Genomic DNA, 15,177 nt, shown 5'->3' with positions numbered 1-15,177 from the left:
TAAGTATTCTCTATGGGCTCATTCTCTTCTCAAACTTTAAAATTTTCCTTAGAACTCAGTTGAGTATGTACTTACACAGAAATATATAAAGATATATAAATCTTTCTCTTTAATCTCTTTTTAAGAAAAGATTTTATTTTGAGAGAGAGAGTGAGAGAGCACGAGGTTGGGGGGTAGAGGGAGAGAGAGAAGCAGGCTCCCAACTGAGCAAGGAGCCCAAAGTGGGCCTCCATCCAGGACCCTGGGATCATGACCTGAGCCAAAGGCAGATGCTTAACTGAGCCACCCAGATGCCCCAGTCTCTATGTATACATATATATGTATATATACATATATATATGCATGTATGTATGTGTGTGTGTGTGTGTGTGTGTATATATATATATATATATACACAGAGAGGAAAAAGAAGAGATTTATTCTAGGGAATTGAATCATGTGATTGTGGAGGCTGATAAGTGCCAAGATCTGTAGTTGGTAAGATGAAGACCCAACAAAGCCAACTGTGTAGTTTCAGTATAAATGATGGGAGGTTTGAGACTCAGGAAGAGCTGGTGTTTCAGTTTCAGTCAAAAGGCAGGAGAGCACTCATGTCCCAGCTCAGAGACAGTCAGGCAGGAGAAGTTTTCTCTTACTCAGTCTTTCTGTTCTCTTCAGTCCTTCCACTGATTGGATAAGGCCCACCCAGTTATGGAGAGCTCTGTTTGCTTATTTTTATTGAGGTATAATTGACATTTAACATAATATTAGTTTCAGGTATACAGCATAATAATTTGATATTTGTATGCATTGCAAAATGATAATTGTAGTTACCATCTGTCACCATAGTTAACAAGATTTTTTCCTTTTATTTTTTGTGGTGAGGACTTTCAAGATTTACTCTTAGCAACTTTTAAATATACAATACAGTGTTATTAATTATGGTCATCATGATGTACATTATTATTATTATTTAAGATTTTATTTATTTATTCGACAGAGAGAAAGAGAGACAGCAAGAGAGGGAACACAGCAGGGGAGTGGCAGAGGGAGAAGCAGGCTTCCCGCTGAGCAGGGAGCCCAATGTGAGGCTCGATCCCAGTACCCTGGGATCATGACCCGAGCCAAAGGCAGACGCTTAACAACTGAGCCACCCAGGCGCCCTGCTGTAAATTATTTTATAACTAGAGTTTTGAATCTTTTGACTCCTTTCATCCATTTAGCAACCCCCCTGCTACCCTCCCCCAAATGGATTTTTTTTTTTTTTTAAGATTTTATTTATTTGACAGAGAGAGAGAGAACAAGCAGGGGGAGCAGCAGAGGGAGAGGGAGAAGCAGGCTCCCTGCTGAGCAGGGAGCCCAATACAGGACTCCATCCCAGGACCCTGGGATCATGACCTGAGCCAAAAGCAGACGCTTAACCAGCTGAGCCACCCAGTCGCCCCTCCCCCAAATGGATTTTTAAAAAAACTTATATTGTCGTGTGCCAGGCATGCTTTTAATGTGTCAAGTTACTTAGTCTACATAACTCCCCTTTTAGAGTACTGTTTTTCTCTGTATTTTACTGAGGTTGAAACTGAGACACAGAGAGATCAAGTAGCTTGTCCACAGATCTCACAGCTAGAGAGTGGAGGAGTCATATGTAACACTAGGCTTTTTGGCTCCAGAGCCCATATCCTAACAAGTCTGTTGTCTCTCTCAATACTACAAATTTAAAAGAACAACTTTATTACAGTTGAGTTGATAATATATGAAGTTAGGAGTCCTGCTCCTCAGCAGTTAAAGATCTCCATATTCTGTTTTTTTTTTAATTTATTTTATTTAAATTCAATTAACATATAGTATATTATTAGTTTCAGAGGTACAGTTCAGTGATTCATCAGTTACATATAACATCCAGTGCTCATTACATCATGTGCCCTCCTTAATGTCCATCACCCAGTTACCCCATCCCCCCACCCGCCTCCCCTCCAGCAACCCTCAGTTTGTTTCCTAGAGTTAAGAGTCTTTTGGGGCGCCTGGATGGTTTTGTTGGTTAAGCACCTGCCTTCGGCTCAGGTCATGATTCCAGCATCCTGGGTTCGAGCCCCACATCGGGCTTCTTGCTCAGCAGTCTGCTTCTCAGTCTCCCTCTGCTGTTCCCCCTGCTTGTGCTCTCATTTTCTCTGTCAAATAAATAAACACAATCTTAAAAAAAAAAAAGTCTCTTATGATTTGTCTCCCTCTCTGATTTCGTCTTATTTTATTTTATTTTTCCCTCCCTTCCTCTGTTTTGTTTCTTAAATTCCACATATGAGTGAAATCATATAATTGTCTTTCTCTGACTTATTCCATATTCTCTTCTTACTCCACGTATCTATCATTGTGAAGTCATCAGTAAGACAAGCTTCTCAATGTAGAAAGGCTACTTATTATTATTAGTGAATTAACAATTAAAACAGAAAATTAAAAGAAAAACTAGTTTTGCTTTAAGCCTTCAAGTTCAATTTACAAATTCTATTAACTTTAACTTTCAGTGGGTTTAGTGTTCAGTCAACTTAAGTTGCACAAGCTAAATACTATTTTTCAAAGATTTTATTTATTTGAGAGTGAGAGCGCAGAGCAAAAGAGAGAGCACAAGTTGGGGGGCAGAGGGAGAGGGAGAAGCAGGCTTCCTGCTGAGCAGGGAGCCTGATGTGGGGCTCAGTCTCAAGACCCTGGAATCATGACCTGAGCCGAAGGCAGACACTTAACCGACTGAGCCACCCAGGTGCCCTACTAGATACATTTTTTTAAGGATTTTATTTTATTATTATTATTATTTTTGAAAGAGAGAGAGTGTGTGAGCACTAGTGGGCAGAGGGAGAGGGAGAGAGAATCCCAAGTAGGCTCCACACCCAGTGAAGAGCTTGACGCAGGGCCCCATCTCACGACTCTGAGATCATGACCCTGAGATCACAACCCCGGCTGAAACCAAGAGTCAGGTGTTCAACCGATTGAGCCATCCAGGTGCCCCAAACTAGATACTTTTAATAATCCGTCTATCAACAAACAAAATTTTAAATATTTTAAATTTACAAATTTATTTGATTTTAAGATTTTTTTTTTTTTTTAAGTAATCTTCACTCACTACATGGGGCTTGAACACACAAACCTGAGATCAAGAGTCAAATGCTCCTACCAAGCCAGCCAGGTGGGGCTCCTGGGTGGCTCAGTTGGTTGAGCAACTGCCTTCGGCTCAGGTCATGATCCTGGAATCCTGGGATCAAGTTCCACATCAGGCTGTCTGCTCAGCGGGGAATCTGCTTCTCCCTCTGACCCTCCCCCTTCTTGTGCTCTCTTTTTCTCTCTCTCTCAAATAAATAAATAAAATCTTAAAAAAAGCCAGCCAGGTGCCACCCCACCCCCCTTTTTAAAGTAATCTCTACATCCAAGGTGGGGCTCGAACACAACTCCAAAGAGTTGCATGCTGTATTGACTGAGCCAGCCAGCTGCCCCTAAGTTTCTTTCTTTAGCATTTTAGTTGCCCTAACAAACAAAAACCTCCCAATTAAATCCTTCTAGTGTATCTAAGAAATTAAACATAAACATAGTTATCCTTAAAATATAAGCATTCTAATGCCATTTATAAACTTAGTAAAATTAACTTTCAATTAAAAAGTAACCTATCCAAAATGAATTTCTCAGTTACACATTTGGCATCATTAATGTGTAATTTGTCTAATCTGTTAGATGCATGTAAAATGTAAATTGAAGCATTAAAATACCTTTTCTTTTTGAGAGAGAGAGGGAGAGGGAGTGGGATTGGGGAGGAGGGGGCAGAGGGAGAGGGAGAGAAAATCTTAAGCAGGCTCCATGCCCAGCTTGGAGCCTGATGTGGGGCTCGATCTGATGACCCTGAGATCATGACCTGAGCCAAAATCAAGAGTCGGACACAACTGACTGAGCTACCCAGGCGCCCCTAGAAGTACCTTTTAAAGTAAAAAATAGGGATGCCTGGGTGGCTCAGTTGGTTAAGCATCTGCCTTCAGCTCCTGTCATGATCGTGGGTCCTCAGATGGAGTCGTGTGTCCTCGGATCGAGTCCCGTGTCCAGCTCCTTGCTCAGAGTGGAGCCTGCTTCCCCTTCTGCTTGCCACTCCCCCTGCTTGTGTGTGCGCGCGCTCTCTCTCTCTCTCTCTCTCTCTCTCTCTCTCTCTGACAAATAAACAAAATCTTTATTTATTTTTTTGTTTGTTTTAAAGATTTTATTTATTTATTTGACAGAGAGTGACACAGTGAGAGAAGGGGCACAAGCAAGGGGAGTGGGAGAGGGAGAAGCAGGCTTCCCATGGAGCAGGGAGCCTGATGTGGGGCTCAGTCCCAGGTCCCTGGGATCATGACCCGAGCCAAAGGCAGACGCTTAATGACTGAGCCATCCAGGTGCCCCCAAATAAAATCTTAAAAAAATAAATAAATAAATAAAAGTAAAAAATATTTTTTGGGGGCGCCTGGGTGGCTCAGTTGGTTGGGCGACTGCCTTCAGCTCAGGTCATGATCCTGGAGTCTTGGGATTGAGTCCCACATCAGGCTCCCTGCTTAGCGGGGAGTCTGCTTCTCCCTCTGACCCTCTTCCCTCTCGTGCTGTCTCTCTCTCTCTCAAATAAATAAATAAAATCTTTAAAAAAAAAAAAGTAAAAAATATTTTTTGAAAATTAAAATAACACAAATTACTTTAAAGTCATTGATTGCATAATTACTAAAACCTATTCATGATCTTAGTTCAAAACATTGATATTTTTGGTTTGAATTACTGCCTTAATCACTATCCAGTTCTAAATGTTTCAGGAGTTAAAAGGCACTTTCCCATAAGAGCCCCCTGGCTGGCTCAGTCCAAAGAGCATGTGACTCTTGATTTTGGGGTCATGAGTTCGAACCCCACATTGGATGTAGAGAGTACTTTAAAAATAAATAAATAAACAAACTAACTTTAAATACAAATGTTATTGTCCCAAGTAAATTAGAGTTATACCAGTGAACTGAAGTTACAAATTAGATTCCGGCCTGAGAGTTGAGACCTAGGGTTATAATCAGTATAACCTTTCCAGCATCATAAAGGGACATGTTGAACCTTGTGTTTAGTTGGAGTAACAACGGGATCGCCAAGTCCATGCTCTTTAGAAAGGGTCTCGTAGTTGATATCTTGGGTTTAAGTCATATCATCTATTTCTTTTGATTTGAGTAGATGAATGTCTATGCCTATCTTCATATTTTTTAATAGTTTGTCTAAACTAATCCATTCACTGTTGATGATATTCTATGTAATTTTTTATTTTTACTTTTAAATTTTATTTTATTTTTATTTTTATTTTTTTTAAAGATTTTATTTATTTATTTGAGAGAGAGAGAATGAGAGATAGAGAGCACGAGAGGGAAGAGGGTCAGAGGGAGAAGCAGACTCCCCGCTGAGCGGAGAGCCCGATGCGGGACTTGATCCCAGGACTCCAGGATCATGACCTGAGCCGGAGGCAGTTGCTTAACCAATGGAGCCACCCAGGCGCCCTAGATTTTATTTTTTTTAAAGATTTTATTTATTTGACAGAGAGAGACACAGTGAGAGAGGGAACACAAGCAGGGGGAGTGGAAGAGGGAGAAGCAGGTTTCCCGCGGAGCAGGGAGACCAATGTGGGGCTCGATCCCAGGACCCTGGGATCATGACCTGAGCCGAAGGCAGACGCTTGACACCTGAGCCACCCAGGTGCCCCTATGTAATTTTTTAAAAAATATTTTTCCTATTTGGTTGGGCCAAGTCTTCAAAGTCTTACAGATTTTGTCTTATATTAAAAAGACATCTGGTTAGATTCTGCATATTCTTCATGTCTTTGGGTACAAAATCATAATATTGGGTCACGCTAGTGGTGTAATCCAATTTTATCTTCAGCGTATAGCATGTATTTATTGAATGTCTATTTTATCCCTTACGTTGGTAAGTCATAGGAAAACAAGATAAATTCAAGTTAGTTCCATGGATTTTCTGTGATCTAGAAAAGTTAGTAATCTCTCTGTATACTAAATAACACCCTTGTTCTCAAATCCAAGCCACTGCTTACGCCATTTCTCTTGCTAGTATTATCTTTACCTGTCTTTACCTGTCTAAATTCTTGCTGTCAGGGTTATTTTCATTAATTGAGTCATTTAATAAACATATGTTGCTGGTAGGCAGTGGGACAATTTAAATAAGACATATAAAGACTATGTGGAAGACCAGTTAATGTCACATAGACCTTAGTTTGAATCCTGGCTCTTCACTTTCTAGATGTATAATCTTGGCAAGTTATTTAACTTCTCAAGGCCTACAGTCTCTTTAATAAAGTTGTCTTGAGGATTAAATGAGAAAATGTATAAACCTCTTAAAGTACCTGGCACATTGTAAGAATGCAATAAATGTTAACTTAATAGTTTTTGTCTTTAAGCAGCTTTTATCTAAGAATATAAGGATTATAATATGTATAGAGATATACTTAGGGTTCTATGGGAGCGATATCAAAGTCTGATTCTGGTTCAGAGAAGTCTTTCCAGATAAAGAGTATTTTTTTGAGTATTTGTTTTGTAAACAGAATTGATAGGTTAGAGGGAAGGGAGCTAAAGATAGTGTCATAGCTATAACAACATAAAGGTATGAAACTATTAAAAATTTGGGCAACTATAAGCAGTTAAATATGCCTGGAATGAAGGGCTCATATTGGGAAATTGTAGAATATATGGCTTGAAGAGGTAGTCAGGAGTCCTATCACAAAGAACATTGTATACTCAGCTTTAGGAGCCAGTGAAGAATTATGAGCAGAAGAGTGACATAATCATATTTCTTTTTTATATCATTCTGGCAACAATGTATAACATAACTAAAGCTGTGTAGGATGAAAGATTGAATTTAAGAAGACTGTAGGCTAAAGAATAATGTAGACAAAAAGTGGTGGGGGTCTGACCAAGCAGGCATTAGCAATGACAATGGAGAGAAAGGATGATTAGAGAGAAAATGTGAAATTATTATAGAACCTTAAGGTCTTGGACATGGAAGGTGAAAAGAATCCATAATGACTCTTAGGTTTTTGTATTGTGATAGGATACACTGAGGTACTGAGATAGGATATCTCAAAAAGAAAAATCATAAGTTTAGGAGAAAAAATTAAAAAATTTTTTAAAGATTTATTTATTTATTATATATACATATATAGAGAGAGCACATGCACTCATGCAAGCTGGGAAAGGGGCAGAGGGAGAGAGAAAATCTCAGGCAGACCTTGCACTGAGTGCAGAGTCTGCCTCGGAACCTGATCCAGTGACCCTGAGATCATGACCTGAGCCAATATCAAGAGTCAGATGCCTAGGCAAATGAGCCACCCAGGCACCCCAAAATTAAGATTTTGAGTTCCATTTTGAACTTAATGGATTTGCAGTGTCATAGGAACATTTAAATAATTGGCTATAGAGACCTGGAACTCAGGAAAGTTCTGGGCTACTAATACTGATTGGGAGTACGTGGCTTTTAGATGATATTTGAAGCTTCCTGAGTGGATTCATACATTTTCTTTTTTTCTTTTTCTTTTTTTAAGATTTTATTTATTTGAGAGAGAGTGAGCACATACACAACAGAGGGAGAGAGGAGGAGGGCGAAGCAGAACCCCTGCTGAGTAGGGAGCCCAATGCGGGGCTCCATTCCAGGACCTGAGATCATGACCTGAGCTGAAGGCAGATGCCCAACCAACTGAGCCACCCAGGCTCCCTCCCCTACATTTATTTCTTTAGCAGATGTTTTTTGAGCACCTGTTATGAGTTACACACTGTTCTTGGGGATGCAGAGGGAACAAAACACATGAACCCCTGACTTCATGGAAACAACATGGAGGAGACAGACCAGTAAACTAAATGAATATGTTTGTCTAATGGGTTAGGCAGACAACAAGGAGTAGAGTGAGCAAGGATGAAAATGGAGATCAAGGGGATTATGTAGGCCTTATTGGTCATTGTAAGAACTTTTGCTCTTATTCTTTGTCTCAATAGATTTGCCTCAATAGATTGCCTATTCTGGACCTTTCACATGAATGGAATTGTACAATAGGTAGTCTTTCATTGAATGACTTCTTTCATTTAGCATATTTTCAAGGTTCATTCATGTTGAAGCATGTTTCAATATTTTTATTGCTCAGTAATAGTCTGTTGTGTGGATGTATCACATTTTATTGATGTATTCTTCAGCTGATACAGATTTGAGTTGTTTCCACATTTTGGCTGCTATTTTTTTTTTTAAAGATTTTATTTATTTATTTGACAGAGAAAGACATAGCGAGAGAGGGAACCCAAGCAGGGGGAGTGGGAGAGGGAGAAGCAGGCTTTCCCGCTGAGCAGGGAGCCCGATGTGTGGCTCGATCCCAGGACCTGGGATCATGACCTGAGCTGAAGGCAGACGCTTAACGACTGAGCCACCCAGGCGCCCCTTGGCTGCTATTTTTGCTGCTATGAACATTTGTGTGCAAGTTTTTGTGAAGACATGTTTTCATTGCTCTGTATATATACAGAGTGGAGTGGAATTGCTGGATCTCATGGCATCTCTGTTTTTAACCTTTTAAGAACTGCCAAACTATTCTCCAAAGTGATGGAAACAGTAATATTTAAAGGGCTGGTGGAGAAACTGCTATAAAAAATGGCTAAAGACACAAGGAGAAAGCCAGAATATAATTACCTTAACTTCCTTTTTCTCCCTTATTGCTTCCATTCAACAAGTTTTATTCCTTATACCCCTTATGTCTCTTTTCCCAGTGCTGATGACTTATTTCAAGCACTGATCATCTCCCCAATCTTCCATGCCACATCCTTTTTTTTTTTAAGATTTTATTTATTTATTTGAGAGAGAGAGAGAGCACAGAGGGAGAAGCAGATGTTAAGCAGAGAGTCCAGCTTGGGGCTCAATCCCAGGACCCTGGAATCATGACCTGAGCCCAGGGCAGACGCTTAACCAACTGAGCTACTCAGGCACCCCTGTTTACTCATCTTGCCTCCTGTTTTGCCCTCTAATGCATTCCAATTCTGTTTTCTTCCCAGTTCCATTCCAGGATCCTCCTGGAAGAGATTAAGTTCATGAATTTCTTAGGCATATACTTTTGCTGTCTTGCACAGATTGAATAGTTGCTTAGGAAACATTTGAAATAGATATACTTTCTAATCCAAAACAAATTGGGTAATTCTTTCATTATAGGATTTATTCATACAACCATTTTTGATTTGCTATTGAAGATGTTTAAGAAAAGCAGAATTTGTTTCTTTTTAACATTTATTTTGTTTTAATATAGGCAATTTTATATGATGACAAAGGAGAATGTTTGGAGAGTATATTTCTTAAGTGCCTTGAGGTATTTTAACGTTTCTATCCTATTTTTAAGTTACTTAAATCTCTATATTTAAGTTAAAAAATTTCTTTATGAATTTTGTTAAAGAGTATAGACATGGTATTAATAGCATTAATTATAGCTAATACTTCTTCAGCATTTATTATTTGCCACACCCTTGCTAAAAACTTTTAGATATTGTTTCATTTAATCTTTACACAACGCTATGATTTTTTTTTTTTAGAATAGGAGTGTAGTACAGAAAGATTCAATAACGTCCATGTTCATAGAATTACAGTGGTAGGGCTGGGATCTGACCCCAGAAAGTGACTCTAACCTAATTGTATTACATGGTCTTGAAGGCTGAGAACTATAGTGGGAAATATTTTGGGAAATTATTCCTATATATAATATTTTCTCAAATATTCTCTGTTTTCCCCATTTGGGGAAAGAAAGGGAACTAAAGGCATATTTTAGTGTAAAGAATAAGGATATTAAAGTTTGGTCATTCTGGGTTCATTTCCCACTTTAAAATGCTTCCTAGCTAACCTAGCCTCTCTTTGTCTAAATTCTGTACTGTAAAACAGACCATAAGACAGACTTTATTACGTTGGTGTAAACATTAGAAATAATTTATGTAAAGTGCAGTTTAGTATGGTGATTCTAAAAGTGTTAAAATTCATATTCTTATTATTATTGTGTTGATTTTGGCCATGGTGTTAAATTTTTTTTTTTTAAAGATTTTATTTATTTGACAGAGACAGCGAGAGAGGGAACACAAGCAGGGGAGTGCGAGAAGGAGAAGCAGGCTTCCCACTGAGTGGGGAGCCTGATGCAGGGCTTGATCCCAGGACCCTGGGATCATGACCTGAGACAAAGGCAGACGCTTAACAACTGAGCCACCCAGGCACCCTGATACCTCTAATTTTAAAAAATTACATTTAGTTGTATGGATTCTTAGTGAACTCCTTGAGAAGGGGCATATTTGTCTTGCTTGTCTTTGTACCTCCTGATGCAACAAAGGGTCTCATATATGTGTTATTGAATAAACAAATTAATGAAAAATTTTTGCTTTATTATTATTCTTTCTGTGCTTATTTGACAACTAGTCTATAATAATAAATGAAGATTTAGGTATTGATTCATACATTTAACATTTACTTACTATCTGTTGTGTCTTGCTAGTGCTAATGACCTACTGGAACACATAATTAAATAATTAGATGTATATGATTTTAAATTTACTTTTTAAAATTTATTTGTTTTTTAAAATTTATTCTTTAAAATTTAGGTGAAGCCTGGAGATGACTTAGAAAGTGATCGATACTTAATCACAGTTGAGGAGGTTAAAGTTGCTGGAAGCATAGCTGTTAAACAGGATGTCATTAAAGAAGCACCGGAGTTAAATCCAAGGAGATTTATATCCTCTGGCCGGTCCCTGGGATGTCAGCCTGCTGGTTTAAAAAGGAAGTTTACTGTAAGTTTCTCTGTTGAAAATAATAAATCAATATATATTTATAATATTGTTTTAAGAAGTAGTGAATTTGAAACTGTTGCACTCTATCATTAAAATGGTACTTCATAATATATGTTTAGGTAGAGAGGAAGTAAACCCTAACTCGAAAAATCTTAATGCAAATGAGTATTTACATTTTAATCTTAGAAATTTTATATCCTTATTACTTTACCTTGCAAAACAGACACACTCCTTTTTCTTTTTCTTTTTTTTTTTTTTTTTAGCCAGTTCATTTCAAAGTTTCTTTATGGATAGTGGAACAGCTAATAATTGTTTTAATATTTTTAGGGTTTTCGAGGACCGCGTCAAGTGCCAAAGAAAATGGTTATTACAGAAAATGGTGAATCAGCTGCATCACTTGAGGCTAAGAAACCTGGTCCTCTTTTTCTTTCTCCCTTCTACAGCACACCTCCTTTGTTTTCTACTGCTGGTAAGAAAGATACAAATAATATGCCAACAGACCCTGAGAAGAGTGTCACTTACAAGAACAGAGAGACAGATGGCTTACATTTTTCTTCTGTTGTCTCTACTCCATCCTTCAAGAATAACCCAGAAATGCTATGTGAAGAAAATTATTTTTGCTCTCCTGTCTATTCTGTAAATAAGCATTCAGATTCTGTACTGACCAATGAGGCCATAAAAAAAGATGGTTTGACATCTCACTGTTTAGCAGTTTCACAAAATATCAGAAGCAAAGCACAGATATTAGCTCTTCTAAAGTCCAAACCAACTGGTATGTGTAAAGAACTAAGTTCTGGGATTACAGAACATCTCCCTCAGATACAACTACAAGGAAATGAAAACATTCCTACTAAACCAAAGTGCCTAACTGAGCAAGAAGAGTGTGCTGAGGTGAAGAAGAGCACAGACAGTTTACACTGCCAGCATCAATCAGAAAATACCATGAGAAATAAAAGCCGATGGGCCATGTATTTATCCTCACAGAGTTCACCTGTACATTCTTCTACTGAAGGTGGAAATAATAAAGAAAGGAAACCCAAGGTCCAGGGAGATAATACAAATTTAAATTTGAAAGACCTTTTGGTACAAGAAGGGAAACAGTTCTTTGTATCATGTGCTGAAAAGGGTAAAAAGTATAATGAAGACAAGCCAGTAGATGATAATGATCAATCTTTGGATCAGGAAGTAAAATTAGAAATTCCCTCATTCTGTAAAAGCAACAGCTTACCAGTTACCTGTAGTAGTGTGGAGTGTGATAGCTTATTATCTGAATCTGACATTCAAAAAAATAATAAAATATCTGTTAGACAAAATGACCAGATGTGTCTAAAAGGATCAATTCTCATTAGAGAAAATGCTCAGGAGATAACTCTATGTGGAGCACCAGAAAAGAAATATAAACAGCCACTGTCATTCCTGCCAGAATCTGAACATCTGCGAACTGAGTCTTCTATAATCAACAATTCTAGGCTCTCTGATGACTTTACCAACATGCTTTCTAAAAGTAATACTGATAATGGAAGTCTTAATAGTATTCCTGAACCTATGAGTAATGTAACACAGCCACTTGTGGAGGTGACTTTTAATCTGAACAATTTTGAAACCAGCGACACTGAGGAGGAATCACAGGAAGACAACAAAATTTCCCAGGATTCAGAGGGTTGGGTAAAAGAAGCTTTGGTTAATGTCAGCAGTTCAGGTGTTCAAAAGAGATGTGAAGATATAAGCTGTAAGAAAGTTGGCAGTGAACATTTGTCTCTTTTAACATCTATCAGGGATAAATCTACAGAGACATTTCCTATTAAAGAGACTCTGCCATCACAATTTTGTGATAAAGCTTGTGTAGGTGTTGACACAGGACCTTGGAAAACTGGAAACATTAGAAAAGAAATAGAAGAGTGTAGTGACACATTAAGCAGTTTTGACTCATCTTTAGAGGGGACTGATAATGTATGTAGAGATAATAATGAAAATGCTAATAAATCTGTTCAAAAAGTCAGAATTAACTATGATATTGCTTCACTACTGAATAAATCTAAAGGTATAAGCTTGAATTTACATTCTCCTTGTATAAACATTGCCACTAATCAGTCTCCTGAAAATAGCCTATTCTCAGAACAGACTGAGCCTCAGACTTTTATTATGGGAAGTAACTTAGACAAAAATGATGAACGGGTTTTACTGTCAACTTCGAGCAGCAACATCAGTATCCAAGAATTAAATGTTAATCATAATCACTCTGAAGAATGTATTGCTCTTGATAAATCAAATACCCAAGTTTCCAATTCTTTGTTTTACCCTCTGGAAAAAAAGCATCCTATTTCCAAAGACACAGAAGCATATATTCCTGAATCTGAAGATTTGCGAAGCATTAGAAGTTTAGACCCTGACCATATTGAAGTAGAAACTAATGGAGAAAGCATACAATATTGGAATAGTCCTAGAAATCCTTCGTCACTCTCTGGATTAGTAAATAACATTTCTCTTTTAAAGTCATTGTCTGAACACAGTACGGCTTTAGAAGGCTTGGATATATTGAAAAAGAAATATGCTACCTTTAAACAACAAGGAACTCTGTGGACTTACGAGCCAGATAGCAATCCTGAAGGTTAGATTGGCATGTTTGTTTTGGATTGTTCTCTGTATAGCTCAGAGGTTGAAAAGTATTTGCTTTGGAGGCTACATTAAAGAATTACGTAGTAGTTTTTTTTTTTTTTTTTTGAGAGAGAGAGGGTGCGCCTTGAGCTGGGGGAGGGGCAGAAGGAGAAAGAGAGAGAGAATCTTAAGCAGGCTCCATGCCCAGCGCAGAGCCTGTTGCAGGACTTGATCTCATGACCCCGAGATCATGACTTGAACCAAAACCAAGAGTCAGATGTTTAGCCGACTGAGCCACCCAGGCACCTCGGAATTACATAGTATTTAAATAGGTAATATGTGTACTTGGTAAAATCAATTCCAATAGAGGATAGTATAGTGAAAAGTAAGTCACCTTTCTAGTATAGTCCTTCAGTCCACTCCTCAGAATTAGCTACAGTTTCCTTCCAGGGTATCCTGGAAATATTTTGTGCATATATAAGCATATACAGGCACATATAAGCAAGTATGTATGTGAATATCCATTCCTATCATACATTTTTGGACATGTGTTAGAAGATACTTTTTTAAAAAATCATGAGTTCATATTGATATCTCTAATTCCAATTCTTAAACACTGGGTTCTTCCTGTCTTTCCTCAATTTCATGATTGTATTACTTTACTACCAAAATGAGAAAGGGCCCTGGTTCCCAACAACATCAGTATGTTTACTCCCTCAATTCTGCAATACATATCAAATGGCTTCCAGATTGTTACACTGTTATCACTACTAGCAACCTTTACAAATTTGTAAAGTTCACAAATCCTTTGATTTTTTTTTTTTTTTAAAGATTTTATTTATTTGAGCAAGAGTGAGAAAGCACGAATGGTGGGGAAGGGCAGAGTAAGAAGCAGACTCCCCACTGAGCAGGGAGCCCGAGATCATGACCTGAGCCGAAGGCAGATTCCTAACTGACTGAGCCACCCAGGCACCCCTTTTTTGGTTTGTTTTTGCAACGTATCCTGCTGAAAATAAAGAGAGTATTATGTTCAAAAGTTACTTGGGTGGGGCAGCTAGGTGGCTCAGTTCGTTGAGTGTCTGACTCTTGGTTTCAGTTCAGATCATGATCTCAGGGTCGTGGAATTGAGCCCCACATCCAGTTCTGTGCTTGGTAGGGAGTCTGCTTGAGATTCCCTCTCTTTCTGCCCTTCCCCTGCTCAGGTGTGCGTACACAGGTGTGCTTTCTCAAATATTTTTAAAAAGTTACTTGGGTTATTTTCTTCATTGTGGTATGTTATAATTTGATGTAAATATAGTTAAATTTACTGTTTATATTCAGTATGAGGACTTTTTTGCCCATCCTTGTTGAATTATTTTTATTTCCGATTATGTAAAACATTAACCTAGTTCAGGAATCAAAGCTGTATAAAAACATAAACTCAGATGCCTTCCTTATGCCTTTCATCCTTTTCTTACCTACCTGCTAGACATAGCCAATATGTCATACCTATGTTTCTTTTTACAAAAATAAATACCTCCATATTTACATTTTTGTTCCCTTCCTTTTCAACAAAAGATAGTATACTCTATATATTTTTCAGCACCTTCTTTTCACTTCATATATCCTGGAGTTTGCTTCATGTCAATTCATAGGACACATCCTAATTTTATTTGTTTACATCTGTAATATTCCACTGTGTGGATGAACCATCATTTATGCAACCTGTCTCCCATACTTTCCTATTACAAATAATGTGATATTAAGTAGCCATATACACATGTATATATATGTGTGTGCGTGTTTG

At 38.0% G+C, this 15,177-nt stretch overlaps 1 protein-coding gene across 1 annotated transcript in view; it reads left to right on the top strand.

The window, feature by feature from the left end:
- Window positions 1-15,177, top strand: part of ZGRF1 (zinc finger GRF-type containing 1) — an 89,660-nt gene that overhangs the window by 6,360 nt on the left and 68,123 nt on the right. Inside the window, exons 4-6 of the mRNA XM_073892161.1 lie at window positions 9,284-9,343; window positions 10,611-10,796; window positions 11,124-13,404. Coding sequence (XP_073748262.1) covers window positions 9,284-9,343; window positions 10,611-10,796; window positions 11,124-13,404 — 2,527 coding nt within the window. The remainder of the gene's footprint in view (window positions 1-9,283; window positions 9,344-10,610; window positions 10,797-11,123; window positions 13,405-15,177) is intronic.

The sequence above is a fragment of the Callorhinus ursinus genome, unplaced genomic scaffold, assembly GCF_003265705.2.
Source record: "Callorhinus ursinus isolate GAN/ISIS: 27379988/994484 unplaced genomic scaffold, GSC_fseal_2.0 scaffold4, whole genome shotgun sequence".
Classification (NCBI taxonomy): Eukaryota; Metazoa; Chordata; class Mammalia; order Carnivora; family Otariidae; genus Callorhinus; species Callorhinus ursinus.
Note: the sequence above shows the minus strand (reverse complement) of the source record. Positions and strands in the feature narration are given on the sequence as shown.